The 23,248-nt window shown below is 46.1% G+C and overlaps 2 protein-coding genes across 4 annotated transcripts in view; both read right to left on the bottom strand.

The window, feature by feature from the left end:
• PRKAR2B (protein kinase cAMP-dependent type II regulatory subunit beta) overlaps positions 1-2,225 on the bottom strand; it is a 62,840-nt gene extending 60,615 nt beyond the window's left edge. Inside the window, exon 1 of the mRNA XM_081927757.1 lies at positions 1,665-2,225. Coding sequence (XP_081783883.1) covers positions 1,665-1,974 — 310 coding nt within the window. The 5' untranslated portion in view covers positions 1,975-2,225. The remainder of the gene's footprint in view (positions 1-1,664) is intronic.
• Positions 2,226-5,031: 2,806 nt separating this feature from the next.
• The window catches only part of PIK3CG (phosphatidylinositol-4,5-bisphosphate 3-kinase catalytic subunit gamma), a 34,136-nt gene continuing 15,919 nt past the window's right edge, over positions 5,032-23,248 (bottom strand). For all 3 annotated transcript variants that reach the window (XM_081927645.1, XM_081927644.1, XM_081927646.1), the window contains exons 5-11: positions 22,004-22,107; positions 21,036-21,182; positions 14,116-14,206; positions 12,274-12,404; positions 10,408-10,519; positions 9,320-9,477; positions 5,032-7,392 (exon numbers count right to left, since the gene is read on the bottom strand). In XM_081927645.1, coding sequence (XP_081783771.1) covers positions 7,111-7,392; positions 9,320-9,477; positions 10,408-10,519; positions 12,274-12,404; positions 14,116-14,206; positions 21,036-21,182; positions 22,004-22,107 — 1,025 coding nt within the window. In that variant the 3' untranslated portion in view covers positions 5,032-7,110. The remainder of the gene's footprint in view (positions 7,393-9,319; positions 9,478-10,407; positions 10,520-12,273; positions 12,405-14,115; positions 14,207-21,035; positions 21,183-22,003; positions 22,108-23,248) is intronic.

Genomic DNA, 23,248 nt, shown 5'->3' with positions numbered 1-23,248 from the left:
GCCCTTTGTGTGTTTCCAAGGAGGAGGGAAAACAAAGGAAAAATTAGCCACCATCACTCAATGAGCCCTTTTTGCAAGTAACATTATCTCCTGAATGACTGCCAGCTTGTTCCTAGCTCTGCTTATTCAAAGCAGAAAGAAGCAATACTTTCCTAGACTTTTCTTAATTTTGGAATAGTTTTGCCACCCCAAAACTGAGAAACCCATGAGAGAGAGAAAGACAGGGAGAAATATATATACATTGGAGCACAAGCCCACAAATATGGGTTATCCCTGTTACTTCTTTATCTTCCCCAAATCCCAAATTTGTGGAGGTTAGCTGAGTGCTAATAGCCAAGGGAAGGGAATTTGAATGTTTTCAGAGAAAGTCATTGCTTCAAGGTGTTGCCCCCATCTGACACATGAGAAAAACAGAAAGTTAGCGCCTTCTCATTCAACACACCAAAGCCAGCTTGGTTGGTTCAGCTTAGTCCTTCCATTATTTGAGAGAAGTAGGGAAGATTATCCGCAAGGAAGCAAAGGGAAAACAGAAAGCTCCGGCATCCAGGAACTCATTTCCTCTTGCTGGTTTGCAAAGAATAAGTCTGCTAACAGCCCCTCATTACTGAGTGGGCAAGGATGGTGACAAGCCAGCAAGCTCATCACGCCTCTCCTTCTTTCTCTGCCTCTAGGACAGCTTTGGAGGGGGGGCGCCTTTCAATATCCAAAGAAGCAGAGCTGAGCTGCACATCACATGAGCAGCTTCTCACGCAGCTCATCCCTGGAGAGGAGAGTGGTATGGAGATGCCGCTATTTGTACCCAAAATCCTGAGCTTCCTGCTCAGGTATACCAAGGCCTGCTCCTCCACTTCCCAAATATGTATCTGACTATCACCAAAGATATGGCTACTTGCCCTATGGCGAGATCTGCCAAGTGACAGCTCACAAATCCTGCCTCAGAAGCCGTGTCATCTGGCTCTTGGCAGCTCTACCAAGTGTTTACCCAGGCATTTGCTGAACGCTTTCATTCATAAGAAAACAATTGTTTTTCCTCCCCAGATTTGTGAATGAAAGACACCCCACACCTTCTTCCTCTCTGGGTTTACAGACCTAAGCGCCCCGGCCAGAAAACTTCCCCAACTTACTCCAACTGCTGATCTGCAGAGCAAGCGATTCTTCTAAGGGCACAGGAGCAGGGGCCAGCCCAAAAGTTGGCAACCCAGCCCCTGGGAACCTTTAACTGCTTGGGTGGTGCCAAAGATGAGGGGATCTCACAGCTTGTGGGGTGATGTGGGGGGAGGGGGAGGTTGGTTCATGTAGCTTAGGAAATGACTAAGATTGCAGGGGCAAATATCCTGTATTATTATTATTTTATTTATATACTACTTAATACCAAAAAAATAGACTTCAGTTTACTGGCAGAAATGCAGCTTTTTTGGGGGGCTGGAAGAGACTCCCTGGCGGGAAACGACCCCGCTGCCTTTGTTCCCTCCCGCGAAGCCACGCCAAGGAGACCCGAGGGGGCGGCACCCCAGTTCCCCCACCTTCACCTCAGCCCTGTCCCCCTTTTCTGGGGGAAATGGGGCTGGAAGCAGACTCTTTCCCCCCCCCACCTGGAGTGGCCTCCGCTGCCCCCCTTGGCCCTCCCTTGGCGGGGGGCGTTTTCCGACGGAGGCTGGGCTTACCGGCGAATCCTTCCGCCTCGTCCTCGTCGTCGTCCGCTTCGGAGTCGGTCTGCATGGGCTCCTGGGCGAAGTTGACCCCTCGGCCGCCCTCGGAGGGGGCCCTGCGCAGCGCCTCGGGGGGGCCGGCATTGAAGTGGCGCTGGCCGGCGGCGGCGCTCCCGTCCTCCTGCTGCTGCCGCCCCGCCTCCGCCTTGAGGCGCCCGAAGTACTGGAGGGCGAATTCCAGCAGGTCCCCCGGCTGGCTCCGCAGCACCTCCACCGTGAAGCCCTGCAGCAGCTCCGTCAGCCCCTCCGGGACGGAGATGCTCATCCCGGGGGAGCAGGAAGGCAGGTGGGCGGGCGGAGGAGGGGGGAGCCCAGCGGGGGTCTCCGAGCCACCCGCTCCCCCCCGCCGAGCTTGCAACCGGGCACTTGCAAGGCGGCACTTGCAAGGCTGCTGCTGCTGCCGGTTAGCTCGCTTGCTCGCTTGCTTGCTTGCTCGCTTGCCTTTGGGTTCCTTGCACCCCCGCCCTGCTCCGTGCAGCAGCAGCAGCAGCAGCAGCCGGGAACGAGCCAGTCCCGACGGCGACTGCAGCCGCATCTCCCGCCCCCCAGCGCTGGGGGAAACCTCGCGCGCATGTGACCCGCGAAACCATGACAACCTTCCGCCGCGCGCGCTGCAGCGTTGCAAATGCAATCGGAGGAAGGCAAGCAAGCAAGCAAGCAAGGCCCGGTTGGAGTTGCGGGGCTGCATCGGCGCTGGGGAAAGCCTTGCATGATAAGTCAATCTAGTGCAATGGAAGAGTCCCGTCCCGTCCCCCCCCGGAGACTGCTTTGGGCTTGCTGGCCTTATTGTTTTTGTTTTTTTTACCATTCCCGCCCCCCAGCTCCTCTTTCTATGAAACAGCAGCATGGTTTCTAGAAACCGGCTGAGCTGCCATTTCCCTGAAAAGCTGCCTCCCACAAAGCAAGCTGCTGTTAAAGGCGCAGGAACATGCCGGGCCTGTTTCCCCTCCTTTCGCCTTTTCCTTCTGGTCAGTTGGCAACTCTGCTCGTCTTTTGTGGCAGAAGGTGATGCTGTTCCTTACAGGAGGTTCATGAAGCTTGGAGCGTGGCCAGGAGGCCTAGACTCCCTGCTGCTTAATTAATCGATTAATTTTGTATACTGGCCTTCACCTGAAGATCTCAGGGCGGTTCACAGCATAAACATATTTTAAAATACAGAATAAGACCACATAATATAACCAATAGCCTCCCTTCCACAAGCACATTTAAAAAGGCATGAACTGTAAATTATTAAATAGTAAAGGTAAAGGGACCCTTGACCATTAGGTCCAGTCATGACCGACTCTGGGGTTGCGACGCTCATCTCGCTTTATTGGCCAAGGGAGCCAGCATACAGCTTCCGGGTCATGTGGCCAGCATGACTAAGCCACTTCTGGCGAACCAGAGCAGCACATGGAAACGCCGTTTACCCTCCCGCTGGAGCGGTACCTATTTATCTACTTGCACTTTGACGTGCTTTCGAACTGGCTAGGTTGGCAGGAGCAGGGACCGAGCAACAGGAGCTCACCCCGTCGCAAGGATTCGAACCGCCAACCTTCTGATCAGCAAGTGCTAGGCGCTGTGGTTCACCCGCGTCCCTCTTAAATATTATTAAATTATTAAATATTAGCTTCTTATTAAATAATAAGTGGTGCTGTGGGTTAAACCATAGAGCCTAGGGCTTGCTGATCAGAAGGTCAGTGGTTCGAATCCCTGCAACGGGGTGAGCTCCCATTGCTCGGTCCCTGCTCCTGCCAACATAGCAGTTCGAAAGCATGAAGTGCAAGTAGATAAATAGGTACCGCTCCAATGGGAAGGTAAATAGTTATCCTGATCTGGTATTATTTGCTGCTTTAACCGATACAGTGGTACCTCGGGTTAAGTACTTAATTCGTTCCGGAGGTCCGTTCTTAACCTGAAACTGTTCTTAACCTGAAGCACCAGTTTAGCTAATGGGGCCTCCGGCCGCTGCCGTGCCGCCGGAGCACAATTTCTGTTCTCATTCTGAAGCAAAGTTCTTAACCTGAAGCACTATTTCTGGGTTAGCAGAGTTTATAACCTGAAGCGTATGTAACCCGAGGTACCACTGTATACAACAAGCACAGATGGAACTTAGTAACAGCGGCATTGATAAGCTTTTATATACTGCTTGAGTGTGCAAAGTGCTTCACATATTTTCTGATCGTTAAAAGTACCCTGTAAGATCAGGTAGCAGTATTACCCCCATTGTTCAGATGTGGAGCTCAGAAAAAGTGGCATGCCTAAAGATTTTAGTGAGCTCACACTAACACTATTGGTATTGGTATTATTAGTATACCGCCTTTCACCCAAAGATCTCAAGGTGATTCAGAACAGAATTATTATTTTTACTGAAAACTACTTTGTCCCTATGCAGTGTTCTTGCTTCTGTAGCTTGGCAGAAAAATTGCTAAGCTGGCCTCAGCTTTGCAGTATGTCTCATTTTAAATCCTTCCTGGTCTGTGGTCTGGTTTTACTTCAATGCTGGACAAAGGTCACACTTACACAAAAGGGTCCACAAGCCCTTTCTCTCTGTAGTGTGCAAACTCACATAGCTGAGGGCCGTGGGCATTCAGAATGCAACCACTGGGAAAGGGTCTAGCCCCAAGGGCCACAGCCTATAGTACTGGCTGCAGAATTAGGCGTCCTAGCTTTAAAGACCTGTATATCCAGCTCTAGGGTTGAGATTGAAATAGATGAGGAATTCTTAGAGAAATTTTAGGAGCCAGAGGCAGTGCTGCTGAGTAAGATATCCATTGGGCAAACAAAAGCAGATTAAATTATTACAAATGAGAAAATACTTAATGCAGAATTAGAAAAGTTAAGCAGTTATTCAACTTACTGTAATTGTTATTGGTAGATATTTGGTGGTTAGGGTGAAATGTTCCTGCTGCCATTTACCATATATTACCACTCTAGCACTTGATATTATTTAGGGCATTTTCAGCCAATAGTGAGTGTTCCTGTGCTATTTGTTCACATGTGTAAATGTTAATGCAGCAGAAAGAGTGCAAAGAAGCCATTTTAAGTGAACTTTCTAGCCAATAATTGCTAGTAGACAGTACATACAACTCACTCACCATAGAAATGTAAAAAGTACATTTTCTGTTTGGTGTGAAAATGCCCTGAAAATGCCACATATAAAATTATAAATTTGAAATTCAGTGAAAGAAAGAAAGGCATAATCTTGGATTATCACCACTGTGTACTTACACTCCTTAAATCCCTGATTTACAAGGACAAACTAGAAACCTCACTTCCTCCTAATCAGTATGGAATATTTTCATAGTTAGTTTTTTAAAATAAAATTATGAGAGAAAAAGAGTTGTATAAGTATTGTTTAATCAATCATATATGCAAATCATTTCAAAATTAGGACACAGTTTTTAAAACTGTAAGCCTACAGTACACATACCGAGTTTTAAAACATATACAAGCAACTTTGTTAGAATATGTTTTCCTATTTCATCCAAAATTACTCAATACTGTATAAGAAATCACTGCACATAAAACAACAATTTAAATGGACAAGGAAAGAAAGAATTTCTTAATAAAGAGTCACAACACATTACTTTGTTAATTTGGGTCACCGTGTTAAGTGACTCATGTAGATGAGAAAAAGATTAAGCCAAATCTATTACGCTTTTTAACATTTAACATACACACTCTTGGTTACATACCAATTGCTGTTACATAACACATGGAAGCCAGAATTTCAAGCCATTTTTGCTTTGGCTATATTAACACAATTCAGACAACATCTGTATTCTTAGCAATGCTTGTAATTTTGCAGTTCTAGAATCAATTATAAAATTCTCACCATCTTCCTAGTGAAGATCTTAACACACCTAGGGGTAGTGTTCAACTACTTTTTACTCAGAGTAGACCCATTAAAAGTAATGAACAAAACAAACTTCAGTTCATTAATTGTAGCGTATCTACTCTGAATACCACCCCAGTAGTTATATTTAATATATAGTCTCTTTATATTCTGTTTTGATTGTGGTGCAGTACTAGATATAAGAGAATGACCCATTAAAAAAACACCTGTTTTTTAAGCTGGGTATGACCATTGCGGTTCTGGATTGTGGCAGTGGTATGTATTTGAAAACTAAAACACCTGGCACCGAGAAAAATAAATAAGCTTTTGGCTTGTCAAAACATTTGGTAAATGAAGGAGAGGCTCTTGGACAGTGTTTCTTCTAGTACCACCATTATAAAGCTTTTAAATACAGGTTAATATTTCACTGAGTTTACTATTAATTAGTATAAACATATCACTGCACCAGGCAATGAAAACTACCACTCACTTTTTAAAAAGGGAAAAAAACTTCAGAAGAAAGGTTGAAAACTTTAAACCTAACCGACACTGCAAAGAATGAAATTTAGATGGGTAAAATTCTTTTCCAAGCAGTGCTTCTCTTGGAGAAATAATCCCCGTTACAGAGATTTTATCCTTCCACACAGAGTAATAATAGGTACAGACTTCACACGCAGTGGTTACAAGTAACTTAAGAATGGATCAGCTGTTTACTACCGATCAACGCTAGCAGTCCCTGTCCCCCCACCAATGCAAATTGGCTCCTGCAATTTGCTCTTCCATCTTCTTTCTTCAAAGGAATTATCTGAAACACTCTGTGAATCCACGGAGGAATCCACAGACAGTGGCACTTCAGTTTCCAGACAGATGAATGATTCCTCTTGTGTGTAATATTCATCCCAGCAACGGAGAGGATTTCTCGACCTAGAATGACACCGCTATGATGCTTCCTCTTCCAACTTCTTATCCTTAAAACAATGGAGTCCCTTTGCTAGTATTATGAAAGCAGAGAGCAAGACCTCCAGCTTCTCTTTGCCCACCTCCATCTCTCCAAATCTTATCTGGAAGGTCCTCCAACCTCTGGAGCTGGCTTGGGGGAATTCAGGTGGGAGAGGAGGAAGGAAACCCCAAGTTTACAAGTGGACATCTGCTCATAATACATTTGATCTCTATCAGAGAAGATATTTGTAAATTACAGTTTACTTAAAAATTAAATGAGAAAGAGAAAAAAATACTTTAAAAATTATTCTGCATATGGTCCAGTATTTTCAGAGGGTCTTTCTATCCTGCTGTAGGGGCTGCACAAAACAATCAGCAAAGCAGTGGTGCCATCTAAATTCTAACAATAGGTTATTAAACACCTGTGGCAAATAAGGGGGGAGCATGAAGGCCATTTCAACAAGGCTTTTGTGTATGTTAAATCAACCACCGTGCAGTATCAACACCTCGACTAAAGTTCTTTTTTTTTTAATGAGAGTTGGCTTTTAGGCAGGGGAAAGTCCCTGGAACCGGGGTGGCCTAAAAGGCTAAGAACCGATTGTTAACAGCAGGTTACTTTCTAGTTATTTGTGCATCCGTTCACCATTAGGCAGAATGTTTCTCCACGCCTTGTTTGATTCCAAGCACAAGATGCAGAAACCAATTGAACTGCACAGTCCACCCTTTATCCCTACAAATCTCGATCTGGTCTAGGAAATACTTCTTAGCGTCTTCTTCGTTTTTGCCAACCGTCAGTGCATCGCGGATGTACTCAATATCTTCTTTGCTCGTCAGCTGAGGCATTCCAGTCATCAGCATCATGGAAAACAGGATGATGAGAAGGTTTGTGTGATGCCGAAGAGCAAGGTAAGCCCTCACACAGATATCCTTTAGAGGCAAACAAACAAACCTCATTGAAATGACTATACACTATGAAGCAATTTGTGGTTAGTCAGAAAACATAGCACCCAAAATCAGTCCTCTTATCTAAACATGTGTGATGAACACATAGCACTTCCAATGGGTGCTACGCCTACTGACTCTACCCATTCTTCTCACACAGCAGCCCTAGGGTGAGGTGATACTTTGGAGAACAGAGTCTACATAGAGAGGATCCAGAAAGGATGCACAAAGCCCAATCCACCTAATTTTGTCACAGTTGTTTTTGTGCTTCTGCAAATGCATTGCTCTGGGTTGGTTTGAAAACCACAGACCTAACTTCCGTCCATCATGGAACTTTTTCTGCATGGGATTTATCTGGCAAGGAACCCTGGAGCTTTGCAGAGCACCCAGAGGCATGTTAGAAGGAGCACGCTGAACATGGGGTGCCAGCCACACTTTTGGGGTTTCGCTATTGCCCTGAAGAAGCTGAGTGGGTGGGTGGAGCATGCAATCAACACTCCATTTGCAACTGCAGATTGAAGGAGGAGATCAGCAAGAGTATGTAAGACTTTTTCGAGGAAGTTTGTCCAACATTCCTGATGCTTCCTGTGAGGAATCGCCAATAAACTTCCATGGAGCTCCAGACGGCTAGGAATTCAGAGCATGTCAACCGCTGGCATGTGAATCCCCGTTTGCATACAATTACAGCTAATGACTTGAGGGTCAACTATTGTGACTGACGAAGTAGGGAAGGAAGCACCCAAAGTTTCAGAAGCAGTCAGTGCTTCCAAGTCAAAGGATGCAGAAATGGAGGAGAGACTGCTTTTTCAAGACTCCACCCATCACCCAAGTTCTATTCTTAGCAGGGAGAGTGGCCGATGGAACATCAGAGGATAGGGAGAGAGGTTTCTAATATCTGTGCTCCTGCAACCTCTTGCATCTGTACAGTGGTGCCTCGCAAGACGAAATTAATCCGTTCCATGAGGCTCTTCGTATAGCGGTTTTTTCGTCTTGCGAAGCAAGCCCATTGACAGCTTAGCGGATTAGCGCTATTAGCGGTTTAACAGCTTTTAGCGGCTTATCAGCTTAGCGGATCAGCTGATAAGCGGCTTAGCTGCTTAGAAAAAGGGGGGAAGGGGGAAAAACCCGCAGGAACTCGCAAGACATTTTCGTCTTGCGAAGCAAGCCCATAGGGAAATTCGTTTTGCGAAGCGCCTCCAAAACGGAAAACCCTTTCGTCTAGCGGGTTTTCCGTCTTGCGAGGCGTTCATCTTGCGGGGCACCACTGTATATTCATATTCATCCCACTCTTGTAACTAGTGCACCATTGCCTATTTTATTGCATTTTTAAAATATTGCAAGCCTCCTCGAGAGCTTCAGTTGGTAGGCGGAGTCCCAATGCTCCAATATAAATAAGGGAGTCTCTTCACGTATCTCATGCATAAACAGGGAGAATCTGAAGACAACCCCAACACACAAGGACATGCATCTGTACGTGCTATTCTGTTGTACACATTTAGATTTGCATATGGCTGTGTAGAAATGTGGCGCAGGATACAGCCCTACAGTACTGCTAGCCAGGATCTAGTATCGATTGTACAACATTTCTCTCCACACAAAGTATATGTGGGAAAGGGTAGTTAGCCTTGCCACAGGGGAATAGATGGGTTGTCTTTTTAAAAACTCAAGGAATATTATGGTCTACTGCTGAATAGAAAAAGCATGCAGCCGCTAAATAATTTTGTTGCCCCTCCCCCTAAAATCCTTCCTCTGCTATCTTCTTCCCCTTCCCTCAGATTCAAATGTAGGGATCTCGGTCAACTTATTTTGCAATGTTGGATGATAACATGTTGCAGCTAACATTCAAATCTAAGGTGTACTGCACATTTCTCTTATAAGGTTCATTCCCACTCATGGGTTATTGTTTTTATACCTGAAAATTTTGAAAGCGTGGACTCATTTTCTTTCCAGTGGTTCCCATGACAAACAGAAAATCCGGTGTTAATACAAAAGGAACTCTTTCCTTATTAATTCCAAGGAAGCTCTTGTAATTTCCAAGAATATGGCCGAAGTCGATATGAAATAGATTACCTTTGGAAGGAGAAATCAATACGATGCTTAGTGATCATTAAAAAGACCTCATTGCAGGTGCAAATTAGTTTGCAATCTTGAATGTTTTTTTGACCTGGATATAGTTTGCAAAAGTGCTTCTTGTATGACTCAAAAACTGTCAGCCCTCTTCAGCCTCTCCCCCACCTTACCTATTGACTTTACCTTTCCATAGAACTAGCTCTCTTAACTTTCTCAAAGATTGCTTTTTCTTATAACCAAATGACTGAAAATTTGCAGGTCTCTCTCCTTTCTGAGGGTGAAAGACGAAGACAGACATAACATTCTAGAAGTGGTGCTGCAATATTGGATCTGCAGCTTTCTAAACAGACATTATTCTCTGGATTAGGCTCTAGTTATGGAAAGAGCACCTCCAGGATGCAAAACATCGGCATACCACATTCACACATTTCCCAGAGCAGCTGTGCAACTGTTTAACTGTTTTAAAAGGTTTGCAGTTTCAGCAACACAAAGGATGGATTTTTAAAAGGGAAAAAGACAGACAGCTTGGATTCTGCCACTGCTGAGGGTTGAAATCTTAGACTGGCTCGCTGCTAAGTCTGTCTGTTAGGGGAGCTGTGAAGCAAACCCCAAGCTATGGGCGAGGAGTGCATGATAGATGGTCTATTGCCTTCACACAAACACTGTACTTTCAGCTTCATTTTCTCCCAGTTTATTCCACCTTCCAGTCACCAGTTCTTCCCCACAGGTTTTAACCAAAACCAAACCTCTTCTCTAATCCAAGGCATGTAGCAGCATTTTAAAAAGTAAGAATAATAATTCTAAGGTCATGGTAAACAGTAGATAATAAAGATCACTTACATTAACAGTAGCAATGGAATGCAGGCTTGCATTCAAATTACATTGAAATAAATGCCACTCAGGTGTGAACAAAAAACAAAACACACTCACCTGACTCTGTGATCATAATATTGTCATTGTGCCTGTCTCCTATTCCAAGGACAAAGGTTGCCACGCAGTAACCAGCACAAGAGTACACAAATCTATCCACGGCTGCCTGAAACTAATAAATTAAAGAAAGCAGCTGTAACGAAGGGCCAAAGCTCACAGGCAGAGCGCATGATTTGCATGCAGAAGATTCCAGGTTCAACCCGCAGCATCTCCACGTAGGGCTGCTGAAGTCCTTGTCTGAAGTCCGGGAGAGCAATTGCTGAACGAGGTGGCTAAATGGTCTGATTCAATGCAAGATAGCTTTGTGTGTTTCCGTGATCAACTTTAGCGCCAAAATTTCACTGTTATAAAGAATAAGATGCCCTTTTTTCACAACCATATGCCAGCTTATGCAAAGCTTTGCTTTCAAAGAATTGGTGCAGCTGTTGAAGCAAAACCAGATGCCTTCAGCTGCTCCACCTGCAACAAAACCTGTCTCTCCCCTACCAGCATCTATAGCCTCTCCAACAGTTTGACTTTATCCCCAAAGGCGCCTTCTTCCATTGTCTCCCGAGACAGATGAAGGCCAACAAATAAATACTATGGGCTTTATCCGATATCAGTAATTGTTTGGAGAGTAGGCTTGTTGAAATTAATGGATGTGACTAGGTAAAGGTAAAGGGACCCCTGACCATTAGGTCCAGTCGTGGCCAACTCTGGGGTTGCAGCGCTCATCTCACTTTATTGGCCGAGGGAGCCGGCGTACAGCTTCCGGGTCATATGGCCAGCATGACTAAGCCGCTTCTGGCGAACCAGAGCAGTGCACGGAAACGCCGTTTACCTTCCCGCTGGAGCGGTACCTATTTATTTACTTGCACTTTGACGTGCTTTCAAACTGCTAGGTCAGCAGGAGCTGGGACCAAGAATGGAAGCTCACCCCGTCACGGGGATTTGAACTGCCGACCTTCTGATCAGCAAGTCCTAGGCTCTGTGGTTTAACCCACAGCGCCACCTGTGGACACGACTAACTAAGATCTATTTATTACAGTGGACCTCCTCAGAGTATAAATGAGTTGGATACAACCTCTTAACATTTTTGTATGCTTATTGTTGTGGCCATTTTACAAGCAAGACAGAGAAGTTAATCAAAGCAAGCTGAAAGAAAATGGGAAGCTTTCCCTCAAATCCCAAGTCAGACTCAAATGGAAAGTTTTAAAGGCACCCATCTGAAGCAAGTACAATGTATTAAAATGTAGCAATTCTTGTATCAATAATTTTATACATAGTTATGTAGAGCGAGGCTGTAAAGAGAACACTCTATATACAGTCTGCTTGACACAAGAATTGGCATTTCACTGAAAAGTGGTGTTGGGATCTTCCAAAGGTTTCTTTGAGTGCTCCTGGTAGGAATGGAATTGTGTCACTATAAGAATGGGACGCAGGTGGCGCTGTGGGTTAAACCACAGAGCCTAGGACTTGCCGATCAGAAGGTCGGCGGTTCGAATCCCCGCAACGGGGTGAGCTCCCATTGCACGGTCCCTGCTCCTGCCAACCTAGCAGTTCGAAAGCATGTCAAAGTGCAAGTAGACAAATAGGTACCGCTCCAGTAGGAAGGTAAACGGCGTTTCCATGCGCTGCTCTGGTTCGCCAGAAGCGGCTTAGTCATGCTGGCCACATGACCCGGAAGCTGTACACTGGCTCCCTTGGCCAAAAAAGTGAGATGAGCGCCGCAACCCCAGAGTCGGTCACGACTGGACCTAATGGTAGGGGTCCTTTACCTTTACTTTAACTATTTAAAAATAGTTTTAAAATCAACATACAACAATTCAAAATAATTACTCATAATAATTAATTTTTTTAAACCAGTGAAAAGAAGAAATAACTCACCTTTTCTTCAATTACACATTTATCTTTTAGCCACTGGTTTAATACTTCATCCTTAAAGGCTCCTGTGTTTCCACCTGTGCTTTGCTGGATTTTGGCTATCGTCGTGGCATCTTTTACAATTTCAATAATTCCTATAAAAATTAAAGGCATGCTAATATTCTACTATATATTTCAGAAAGCTGTTTGTCCGTTCTCTATGCACTTAGACATCTCTTAAGACATTGCAACCAAGTTTTGCATTATAGTTTCTGAGATCAGTGAGCAGGTTTCTTCCTGTGCTTGAATTCAACAGGATAACATTTTTGAATCAAAATAGCGGACTAAACCTTTCAAAACTGATTTGAACCAGATTCAAAACTGATCAAAAGAAATTTCTTCTTCTTTGAATTCCTGATCAATGCCGGGATTGAAACTGCTAGTATTTTCATACTAGATATTTTATTTCTCATGCAAGGATTCTTAAAATAAGGCAAACCTGATTTTTTAAAATTTATTTTTTTGCAGAGTATATTACAGATTGCCTGTCATGGCAATGGCAACAGCAGTTATGTCTCCATATTGTTTGTGCAATCATAATAAAAAGGTTGGTGTTAAATGCAACATTTTGGTCTGATTTAGCCTTTGCTGGTTTCCCCCAGGCTCCCTATGTAATGGGTTCACAGAACCAAATGATATGTTCAAGTCTACAGTCATTCTGGGCACAAGAATATCTAACTTCCTCCTTCTTAGGAAACCCCATTACTTTATTCAGGTAATTAACAGGGATTCTTAAAAATAAAAAAATAAGCAAATCCAATCAGTAAAAGTTCAAGACTCAGGCATGTCTGTGAAATTAGAATAATTCATCTGCATGTAAGAACATAAGACCTTATGCAGCTGATTTTGGGATAGTTGGAAGACCCCCCCCCCCAAAAAAAGAGATGGAACTCTGCCAAGTGTAGCTTAAATAGAATGGGAGGAAGGAGAGTCATTGCCTACTTCCACGTTGGGAGAAAAAAACAACTTCAAAACAGATGACAGCAATAGCTGAAAAAATGTACCTGAGCAGGAATATGTTTGATACACACACAGATCAAACACAACTTGCTCTCACTGATGCATTGCTCTAGTTTACTTCAAAGATGGTCAAGGGACATGAATTTGATGCACATATGAAAAAAAATTACACAAAGGCAAGTGTCGACAGCAAAGTTACTCTAGAGAAAGCATTACAGTGGTGCCCCGCAAGACGAACGCCTCGCAAGACGGAAAACCCGCTAGATGAAAGGGTTTTCCGTTTTGGAGGCGCTTCGCAAAACGAATTTCCCTATGGGGTTGCTTCGCAAGACGAAAAAATCTTGCGAGTCACCGCGGGTTTTTTTCGCCCTTTTCCTAAGCCGCTAAGCCGCTTATCAGCTGTTCCGCTGATAAGCCGCTTAACAGCTGATCGCTGAAAGCCGCTAGACCGCTGTAGCGCTAATCCGCTAAGCTGTCAATGGGCTTGCTTCGCAAGACGAAAAAACCGCTAGACGAAGAGAATCACGGAATGGATTCTTTTCGTCTAGCGAGGCACCACTGTAAACATAGTCTCCTCCATGCATACTCCTTTCATAGAATCTTGCTATTGTATTCATCGAATTGTGGAGTTGGAAGGGACCATGAGGGGCATCTAGTCCAACCCTCTGCAATACAGGAATCTTTTGCCCAACGTGGGGTTTGAACCCACAACCCTGAGGTTAAGGGTCTCTTTGCGCAAGGGGAAGTCAAGTAGGACTGGTGTATAACATAACCCCCCACAAAAATAAAAATAAAATCCCAATTCCAGATAGTTCTGTGGGGTTTTGATCTTGTTAAATGCTCTACCTATTTTATTTCCTGTAGAAATGCACCCATATGGCAACAGACATAAATCCAAGGATTCTTCCTCCCAGATGGACTCCATGATTCGAAGTATCTGGTAAAGCAAAAGACACAAGAATGACTTGGGCTGCAATCCTGTTCCTAACTGAATCCAGCTTGACGTGTTTCCGAGTAGACACGGTTAGGCTTGCACTGTTTAATCATGTCAGGGAACTGACATCTAAAGCGCCGCAGGTGCAAAGGCTCCCTGAGGTTGAGAGAGCAGTAGCAGCGGAAGAGGGAACCAGTAGAGGGCGAGCAAGAACTCCAAGGGAAAGTGAGTCGGAGGGATGGCTCAGAGACGCTTCAAGCGAAACCAGTGGGGAGGTCTCAGGACCTCCTATAGGGACACCCACACCTCGACGGAAACTGTCACGCCGAGAGGCCAGACGACGTGTTTCCGTTAAGGAGCTTTTATGTTGGAAACGTTTCCGAAAGCAGCCACTTTCGGATTCTACTAGTGATTGACGCAGCCATGCTGGAGGGGCTCCGTCACAGGCAGAGGTTTGAAAACCTGATCAAACTCTGAGGGACTTGCATTTTACGCACAAGCAGCTCATCGTCCCATCACAGCAATCCGAAAGTCACCGAAAGCCAGCTTGTGCAGAGAGAAGCATCATGAGCAACCCAGCCGGAACCGGGGGTGCAGGAGCAGCTGGAGGGGGTCCAAGCCTGGAAGAAAGGTACAGAGCGTTGGAGATCCAGTTGGCGCTGCAAACGGCGAGGCTTGAGGAGAGGAGGGCTCAGGATGCAGAAAAGGGAAAGGAGAAAACCACCCCGCTCGCCAGAAAGGTACCAGGATTGGTGCAGAAATTCGGGGGGGATCCCAGGAACTATCATGCCTTTAGAACAGAGATGCAATACGCTCTAAACTTGCAGTTTGATGACTTCCCCGACGAGGAATCGCGAGTGGCGTATGTGATTGGCCATCTCGAATCCGGGGCGAAAGATTGGGTTAGACCCCTGATGGCAGCGAATAATGAGATCTTAAAGGACACGAGGAAGTTTTTTCGTGCCATGGACCTGATGTTTTCCAGCGATATTGAGCAGGGGGTGGTGCGAAGGCAGTTAATGGCTTGCCAGCAAGGAAGCAGATCTGTCCGTGAGTACTGGACTGAATTTACTATGCTGATTCATAAATTGGGGTGGGACCTATCGGCGGAGCCCATCCAAATGCTTTTCGAAGAGGGGCTTTCTTCAACCGTCAAAGATGAGCTTTCCCGGGGGCCCAGGGCGGAGTCTATGGACCAATTAACCAAATCTGCGCTGGCCATAGGAGCGCGCCAGGAGGCGAGGGCTTTGGAAAGGCGGGAAGGGAAAGGAGACCGTTGGAGGGAGTTCCGCATTCCAGACATTCCAGAGCCATCTTTCCCGCCGGCAGAGCCGATGGAAGTTGGAACAGCGCGGGCGCGCGCAGTTTCAAATCCCAGTGAAGGGCGGAAGAAGGAGGGAAAGAGCGCCAAGAGATGTTATCTCTGCCAACAGCCAGGGCACTTTGCCAGAGTCTGCCCACAAAGAAAGGAATGGCAAGGGATGGCAGGAGCTGTTGGGGGAAAGGAAGAGGAAAGCAAGGAGCAAGTAAAAGCCAACGCCTGGCTGCCACCGTCGGGGCACAGCAGCCAGGCCAAAGAGCAATGAAAGTGCCCATGCCAGAACCTCCCAGACCTGCTTTAGTGATAGAGGTGTTACTAGAACTGCCAAACGGACACCCACTAAAGGTCAAGGCGCTTTTGGATTCAGGCAGCTCCTGTAATTTCATGAGTAAGGAGTTTGCAGCTGAGCACCAGATACAGACCATCCCTTTAAGTAACCCCTTGCAGGTGACTACGATTGACGGCAGAGAGCTGTTGGGGGGAGAAGTTAGCCAACAGACTGTCCCGATGATAATGAGAGTGGCAAGGCACACCGAACAGATAGCGTTTAATGTGGCCATCCTGGGAGGAGCGCCCATCATTTTGGGGATGAGCTGGCTGGCGCTACACGATCCGCTAGTGGGCTGGCATCAGAGGGTGGTCTCCTTTGGGTCAGCGCATTGCCTAGAACACTGCAAGGAGGGGAAGGTCTCGGGAGGAGACAGAGTCACCCTAGCGGGGATGGAAGTGATGGGCAAAGGGAAGGTGCCCCCGCAATACGCAGATCTGAGCAACGTATTCAGCGAAAGGGAAGCAGACAAACTGCCACCGCATAGACCCTTTGACTGTCAAATCAACCTACTCCCAGGGGCCCAACTCCCAGTAGGCAAGCTGTACGCCATGTCAGACAGGGAGATGCAGGAGCTGAGGGAGTTCATTGACAAAAACTTGAAGCGAGGTTTCATCAGAGAGTCCCGAGCGGTGGGGGGCAGCCCAGTGTTTTTTGTGGACAAAAAGAACACAGACAAACCGAGACTGGTGTGTGACTTTAGGGCCCTCAATGCAGTGTCGGAGCCCCTGGCTTTCCCTATGCCCCGAATTGACGACATTTTGACCAGAGTAAGGAAGGGAAAGATTTTTACAAAACTGGACCTGCGGGGGGCGTACAATCTGATACGCATAAGGAAGGGAGATGAATGGAAGACCACCATGTTTACCCCTTTGGGAGCCTTTGAATACCTCGTTATGCCCTTCGGTCTACAAGGGGGCTCCGCCTGTTTTCAAGCTTTTATAAACCACGTTCTGGGACCTTTGCTCTACAAGAACTGTGTGGCCTTTTTAGACGACGTGTTGGTGTATTCGGAAGATGAGGAACAGCATGTGAGGGACGTTCGAGAAGTGTTGGGCAGGCTGCAAGCCAACCAGCTGTGGGTGAAACTGGAGAAGTGCCAGTTTCATACCAAGGAGGTGGAATTCCTGGGGTACCGCTTGTCAGACAAGGGATTGGCCATGGATCCAGGCAAGGTTCAAGCGGTACTGGAATGGAAGACACCGAAGACCAAGAAGGACGTGCAAAGATTCTTGGGGTTTGGGAACTTTTATCGGAAGTTCATCAAGAACTTTGCCCACTTGACGGCGCCCATCACCGACTGCCTCAGCAGCAAGAAGAAATTTGTTTGGACGGTGGAGGCGGATCGAGCCTTTGAAGAACTGAAAAGGGCTTTCGCCTCGGAAGAACAACTTCTGCATGTGGATTTACAAAAACCCATGAGAGTGGAAACAGATGCATCCGACCGGGCTATAGGGGCGGTCCTTCTTCAACCGGGGAGGAGTGCGTCGGAGTGGAGACCGTGTGCATTCTTCTCGCGGAAACTGAATAAGTCCGAGAGGAATTACACGGTGTATGACAGGGAACTACTTGCCATTCACGAAGCATTCCGGAGGTGGAGACATTTATTAATTGGGGCACAACACAAGGTGCAAGTGTGCACCGACCACAAAAATTTAGAGTATTGGAGAACAGCTCGAGTGCTCAACCAACGACAAGTGAGATGGGCACAGGAATTCTCCAAATTTAACTTTGAGATTTGTTATGTGCCAGGCCCAGAAAACGTCAGGGCGGATGCGCTCTCACGCAAACCAGAATATTGGGAAGGGGAGGAGGTGATCGAAGAGAGACATGTCATCCCGGAGGACCGCTGGGTGTGTGGGGCGGCGCTGGTGGGGCAACGGGAACTGGTGGAGGAAACGGAAAATGATGAATATGCCCAGGATAAGCTCAGAGGTCTCAGGGGGGAGGGCGAGAGCCCCGGAGGTTTTGAGGAAAGAAATGGGGCATTGTATTACAAAGGGGCACTGTATATACCCGAAGGTGAATTGAGGGGGAGAGTACTCAAGCAGTTGCATGATAGCCCCACGGCGGGACATTTTGGGCAACACAAAACCATGTGGTTGGTTACCAGGGAATTTTGGTGGCCTAAGGTGAGGGAAGATGTAAGGGAGTATGTAAGAGGGTGTGACCAATGTCAGCGAGCCAAAGGGGAAAGAAGGGCGCCGGCAGGGTTATTAGAACCTTTACCCACACCAGAACGGCCTTGGGAAGCGATATCAATAGATTTTATGACGGATCTGCCAAGGTCCAAGGGGAAAACAGCCATCATGGTAGTAGTAGACCTGTTAACTAAGATGTGCCATTTTGTAGCATGCTCACATGCAGTCACAGCGGAAGAAACGGCGAAGTTGTTTGTGGAACATATCTTTAGGTTGCACGGGGCTCCCTCGAGGGTGATCTCAGATCGAGGCAAACAATTTACTTCCAGGTTCTGGAGGAAGCTCATGAGCTTGCTACACGTGGAAGTTAATTTTTCAACTGCCCGGCACCCTGAAACCAACGGGCAGGCGGAAAGGGCAAATGGCATTCTTCAACAATATCTTAGGTGTTATGTCAATGACAGAGAGAACGATTGGGTCGAAAAGTTGGCGTTGGCAGAATTTGCCTACAATAATGCGGAGAATGTGTCCACAGGGATGAGTCCCTTTTTGGCTAATTACGGGTGTCACCCCAGGGCATTTCCAGGGGAAGGAGGGGAGAGATGGAGCGTTCCAGCGGCTGAACATTTTGTAGAAGAGATGGAAGCCATCCATCAGCAGCTCCAGCTCAACTTAGAAAGGGCCAAGGCACAATATAAGAAGCAGGCAGACAAGAACAGAAGGGAAGGTGAAACCATAAGGGTGGGGGATCAAGTGTGGTTGTCAACCCAAGGGTTGCCGTTCAAAGGGGGTTGTAAGAAACTGAGGCCCAGAAGATTGGGACCCTTTGAGGTGATTCAGCAGGTCAACCCGGTAGCTTTCAAACTCCGATTACCCAACCACATGAAATTGCACCCAGTGTTCCACAGGTCGTTACTGTCACCATACAGGGGGGGACGTGAAGGGGAGCACGTCAGGGGACCAGCCTTGGAAGAGAGGGAACGCCGCAACCATGTAGCGGAAATCCTCGATTCCAGGTGGAAGGGTAATCAGGTGGAGTATTTGGTGGCGTGGGAAGGGGAACCGGAGTCAGAAAACACCTGGGTAAGTGCAGAGGAAGTCAATGACGAGGTTTTAACAGAAACGTTCCACCAAAGGTTCCCGAGGAAACCTCAGCCTATAGCAAGGTTTAGGAGGGAGTATTTCGGCACCACCGATGAGGAAGAGGAAATGGAAGGGTTCGCGGAGTCGGAGTTGGAAGATGGAGTGGACTCTGATGACGAAGAGTACCTAGAGAGTAGGAACAGCAACAAGTGGAAGGAAGTGTTCGCGACGTCGGAAGATGAGGGAGGTTCTTTCAGGGGTTTTACCTCCTCACCGCCAGTAGGAGAGGAGACGGGAGGGGGTGAAGGGGGCCCTGGAGGGGAGGTGGATGTCAGGGAACTGACATCTAAAGCGCCGCAGGTGCAAAGGCTCCCTGAGGTTGAGAGAGCAGTAGCAGCGGAAGAGGGAACCAGTAGAGGGCGAGCAAGAACTCCAAGGGAAAGTGAGTCGGAGGGATGGCTCAGAGACGCTTCAAGCGAAACCAGTGGGGAGGTCTCAGGACCTCCTATAGGGACACCCACACCTCGACGGAAACTGTCACGCCGAGAGGCCAGACGACGTGTTTCCGTTAAGGAGCTTTTATGTTGGAAACGTTTCCGAAAGCAGCCACTTTCGGATTCTACTAGTGATTGACGCAGCCATGCTGGAGGGGCTCCGTCACAGGCAGAGGTTTGAAAACCTGATCAAACTCTGAGGGACTTGCATTTTACGCACAAGCAGCTCATCGTCCCATCACAAATCATAACGATTAAGAAGCAGTTTTAATGTTACGAAAAAGATTTAAGACATATCCATTTTGTAGAAGAGGCAAGCTTACGGAGAAGCAGAGGATTTCAGAATAAAAAGCTAAATGTGAAATGTATACAAATCTTTCTGTCCTGATTTCACTGTCATCTTTCTGAATAAGACATTGATTCGTGGGAAGGGCTGAGACATTCCTCGTAAAATTGAAACCAAAAGCTGGGTGCACCTACACTATTCCAAGCCAGTCAGAATAAGGAAGCCCCATATGCATTCTCATCGAACATAGAGAAGGGGTTCAACACTGCAACTTGAAAGCAATACTACTTGGGCTATCCTGCAGTTGCAACTAGGATTCCTTCCCCGTTGTTCTTGGAGCTGCTGCAGTACCTCTTCTGACCACAGGAGTGGAGCTGGTTGGGACTGGAGTTGGGTTTTCCACCCCCCTCCTGCCCCTGCAGCCAAGGGGTTAACAGACCATGTAACCATAACTTTTATATGCACTGAGAAACCAAGAACATTGTGTGGCTTGCTTTATTGCGATATTCGCTTCATTGCGGTGGTCTGGAACGAAACCATGGGCGTAGCCAGCTGCCCCCCAATCAATAAAAATCAATTAAAATACTTAACTAACTGAGGTTCTGCCCCTCCTAACATAAAGCCTGCCTTGGCAACAAACATCCTGGCTATGCCCTTGAACCAAATTCACAGTATCTTTGAGGTATGCCTGTAAATATTATGTACCCAGTCTCAAATGTCTGGAAACAATGATTTAAGGCATTAAACTGTGGTTAAAAAAGTGAGCAAAAAATGACATCTATACATCCTGAGCCTGCAATGAAGGGGTTCACAGCATTAACACCCCAAAAGGGTCTTGTTTCTCCCATAGCTGCAACTTTGGATTCAAACAGAAATCAAACATTGCTCTCAAATGTTGCTCTGACTCTCTGTCCCGCTTGCTGCTTTACTTCCAGGTCACACCAATGCAAACTCTAAACTCTGGCTTTGTCTTGTAACTAACTGCAAGCTGGAGGAGGGGGCCCATCAGTTTGTCTTCTCACACAGAGCCCCCTTTCCTTTGTTCTCTTAATGGCCCATAAGCTGAACACAGGAAATTAGCCTGGCTTATATTTTAAACACTTGCTGGTTAGAAGGATCTTGCGTACAGGCCTACCTCCTCCCCTGCAAATTCACAACACAACACAATGCAGATAATACCTGTAAAATAAGCATGTCCTGTCGCAGGTCATCTCCATGTTTGAAGATGATGCCAATTGTTTCATTGGATAAGGACGTGGGATCTGCACATTTGAATTCTAGCCAAAGCGGTTTTTTCTTGGATGCCATTACTTTACACTTTTCTATCTGCAAGGTAAACATTCATATATTTCCTACAGCCAGAACCAATGTCCAAAGATTAACAAATCTAACAGTCGTTTTGAAATAATGCATATACCCCCAGAGTTCATAAATGTAAAAAAACTGTCTTTAAAATGATCTGCCAAAATTATATTGGGGGGTGGGTGTTTCACACATAGCCCAAGGTCCCTGTTGAAGGATTTGCCTCCCCCCAATTTTCAGGGCTTAATAATAATAATAATAATAATAATAATAATAATAATTTATTATTTATACCCTGCCCATCTGGCTGGGTTTCCCCAGCCACTCTGGGTGGCTCCCAACCGAATGTTAAAAACACAATACAGCATTAAACATTAAAAACATCCCTAAACCTTCCTCTCGTCTCCATGCAATTTAATGGAGAAATTCCTCTTGCCATTAACTTGCTGAAGGGGAGGGTGGAAGTGTGTTGGGGAAGGGTGCCTAGAGAGATACAGCCCTCAAAAGTGTTAGCTAATTTTGAATGTCGCCCTTGGGCACTGCAAAAAGGACTAGCATCCCTGCTCTACTCTCTCCAGGTTTTATTTTCCAGCTGGCTCTCAACATTCCATGACTCCTGCAGACAACTGAGCATGCTCAGTCCTCACTAAGCGGTTTATTCATTCATTTATTTACATCTTTGGGATTTAAAAAAAAACCCAAATGTTTTGTATGTCTGCATATCCTAGGGTTCACCTGATCATGCTGATACCTCCCCTTCTAGCTTCTCAGGGATCCTACTTTTTTCTCCAGTCCTGTTTGCAACTCAACCACCCAGGTTCATTATTTGAGAAAAATATATTTACCACAAGTGCTCCTGCTTTCAGACCAGGGTCATATGGAACTCTAAAGCATTCGGGAAACTTGCTGTCCTGTAGTTTCTCAAGTTTCTGTTTGAGCTGTGCAATTACTGAAGAGTGACAATTAAAAAAAAAAATCTGCAGTCAGAAACTACTAGTCAGGAGATAGTGGACAGCAACTTGGACAAGAGATTGCTAGTCCCATGGTACGCACACTCAGCCAGCCTACATCTTAACCAGAAGTGGATAAAAAAAGTCTGTACCAATGGGAGATGTGTTTGCCTCCAATCTTAAGATCAATTAGAACGTTTCTAGCAGCGCTGGAGAATCAGATCCAGCTAAAGAGATAGAACTTCATCTCTCAATGGGTCAACACTGACTACTGGGCAGGACCACTCACCCGTCAGTCACCTAATGTCACAATAACAACAGGTGACCCACTGAAAGTTGTGCATTGTGCAGAACTCCCTCCCAACTGAGATTAAACAGGCTAAATTTCTGGCATATGACTAAGACTTTATTGTTCCAGCAGGCATTTTAAGGCATTTTCAGCATCCATTTTATGATCATTTTTTACCGTTTTACTGTAGGATTTTGTGTGGATTGCTTTATGTACAATGTTTAGGGTTGCAAATAATTAAGCAGAATATGGAAGTCTGAAACACCCTGGTCCCATACAGTCTGAAATTAAACAGAGTGGGTGCAAGCCTGCTGTGCAGAGCTCCTGAAAACTTCAACTATCAGCTTATTATCAGTGCTTGCATAGAGATGTGTGCGGTGCTTTGAAGCCCCAACAATCAGCTGGTTGACGGGACTTCAAAGCAATACACAGAGCTCTATACAAGGCCTGGGTTTTGCAGGCGGTTGCAGCTTTTTTCTCCTTTTTGGTTTAGCCAAATTAGTAGCACAACTGGTCATCATGGCTTGACCAAATGACCACATAGGACAAATAGGGTGGTTTGGGGGGGTCTAATTTAGGCCCATGGGCAGGAGGATCCCCACTACCGTTTATGGCAGAGGTGTCCAAACTTTTTTCACAGAGGGCCAGAAGTGAAGGGCTTTTTTTAGGATTGAAGTTGAAGATTTTACCCTAAGAAATAAACTGCTACATGCTACAGGGGCCATATTAAACCGACCGGCAGGGGACAAAATACAAAGACTTATTGGAGAACAAAACACCGAGGTGGCTGTCACCCTTGGAGGCTAAGGCCCGAAAAAGACCTAATATGGAGGCCAATTGGCCAAAATATT

The sequence above is a fragment of the Podarcis melisellensis genome (genome assembly GCF_964234715.1).
Source record: "Podarcis melisellensis genome assembly, chromosome: 10".
Taxonomy (NCBI): Eukaryota; Metazoa; Chordata; class Lepidosauria; order Squamata; family Lacertidae; genus Podarcis; species Podarcis melisellensis.
This window is presented reverse-complemented; position numbering and strand designations above follow the sequence as displayed.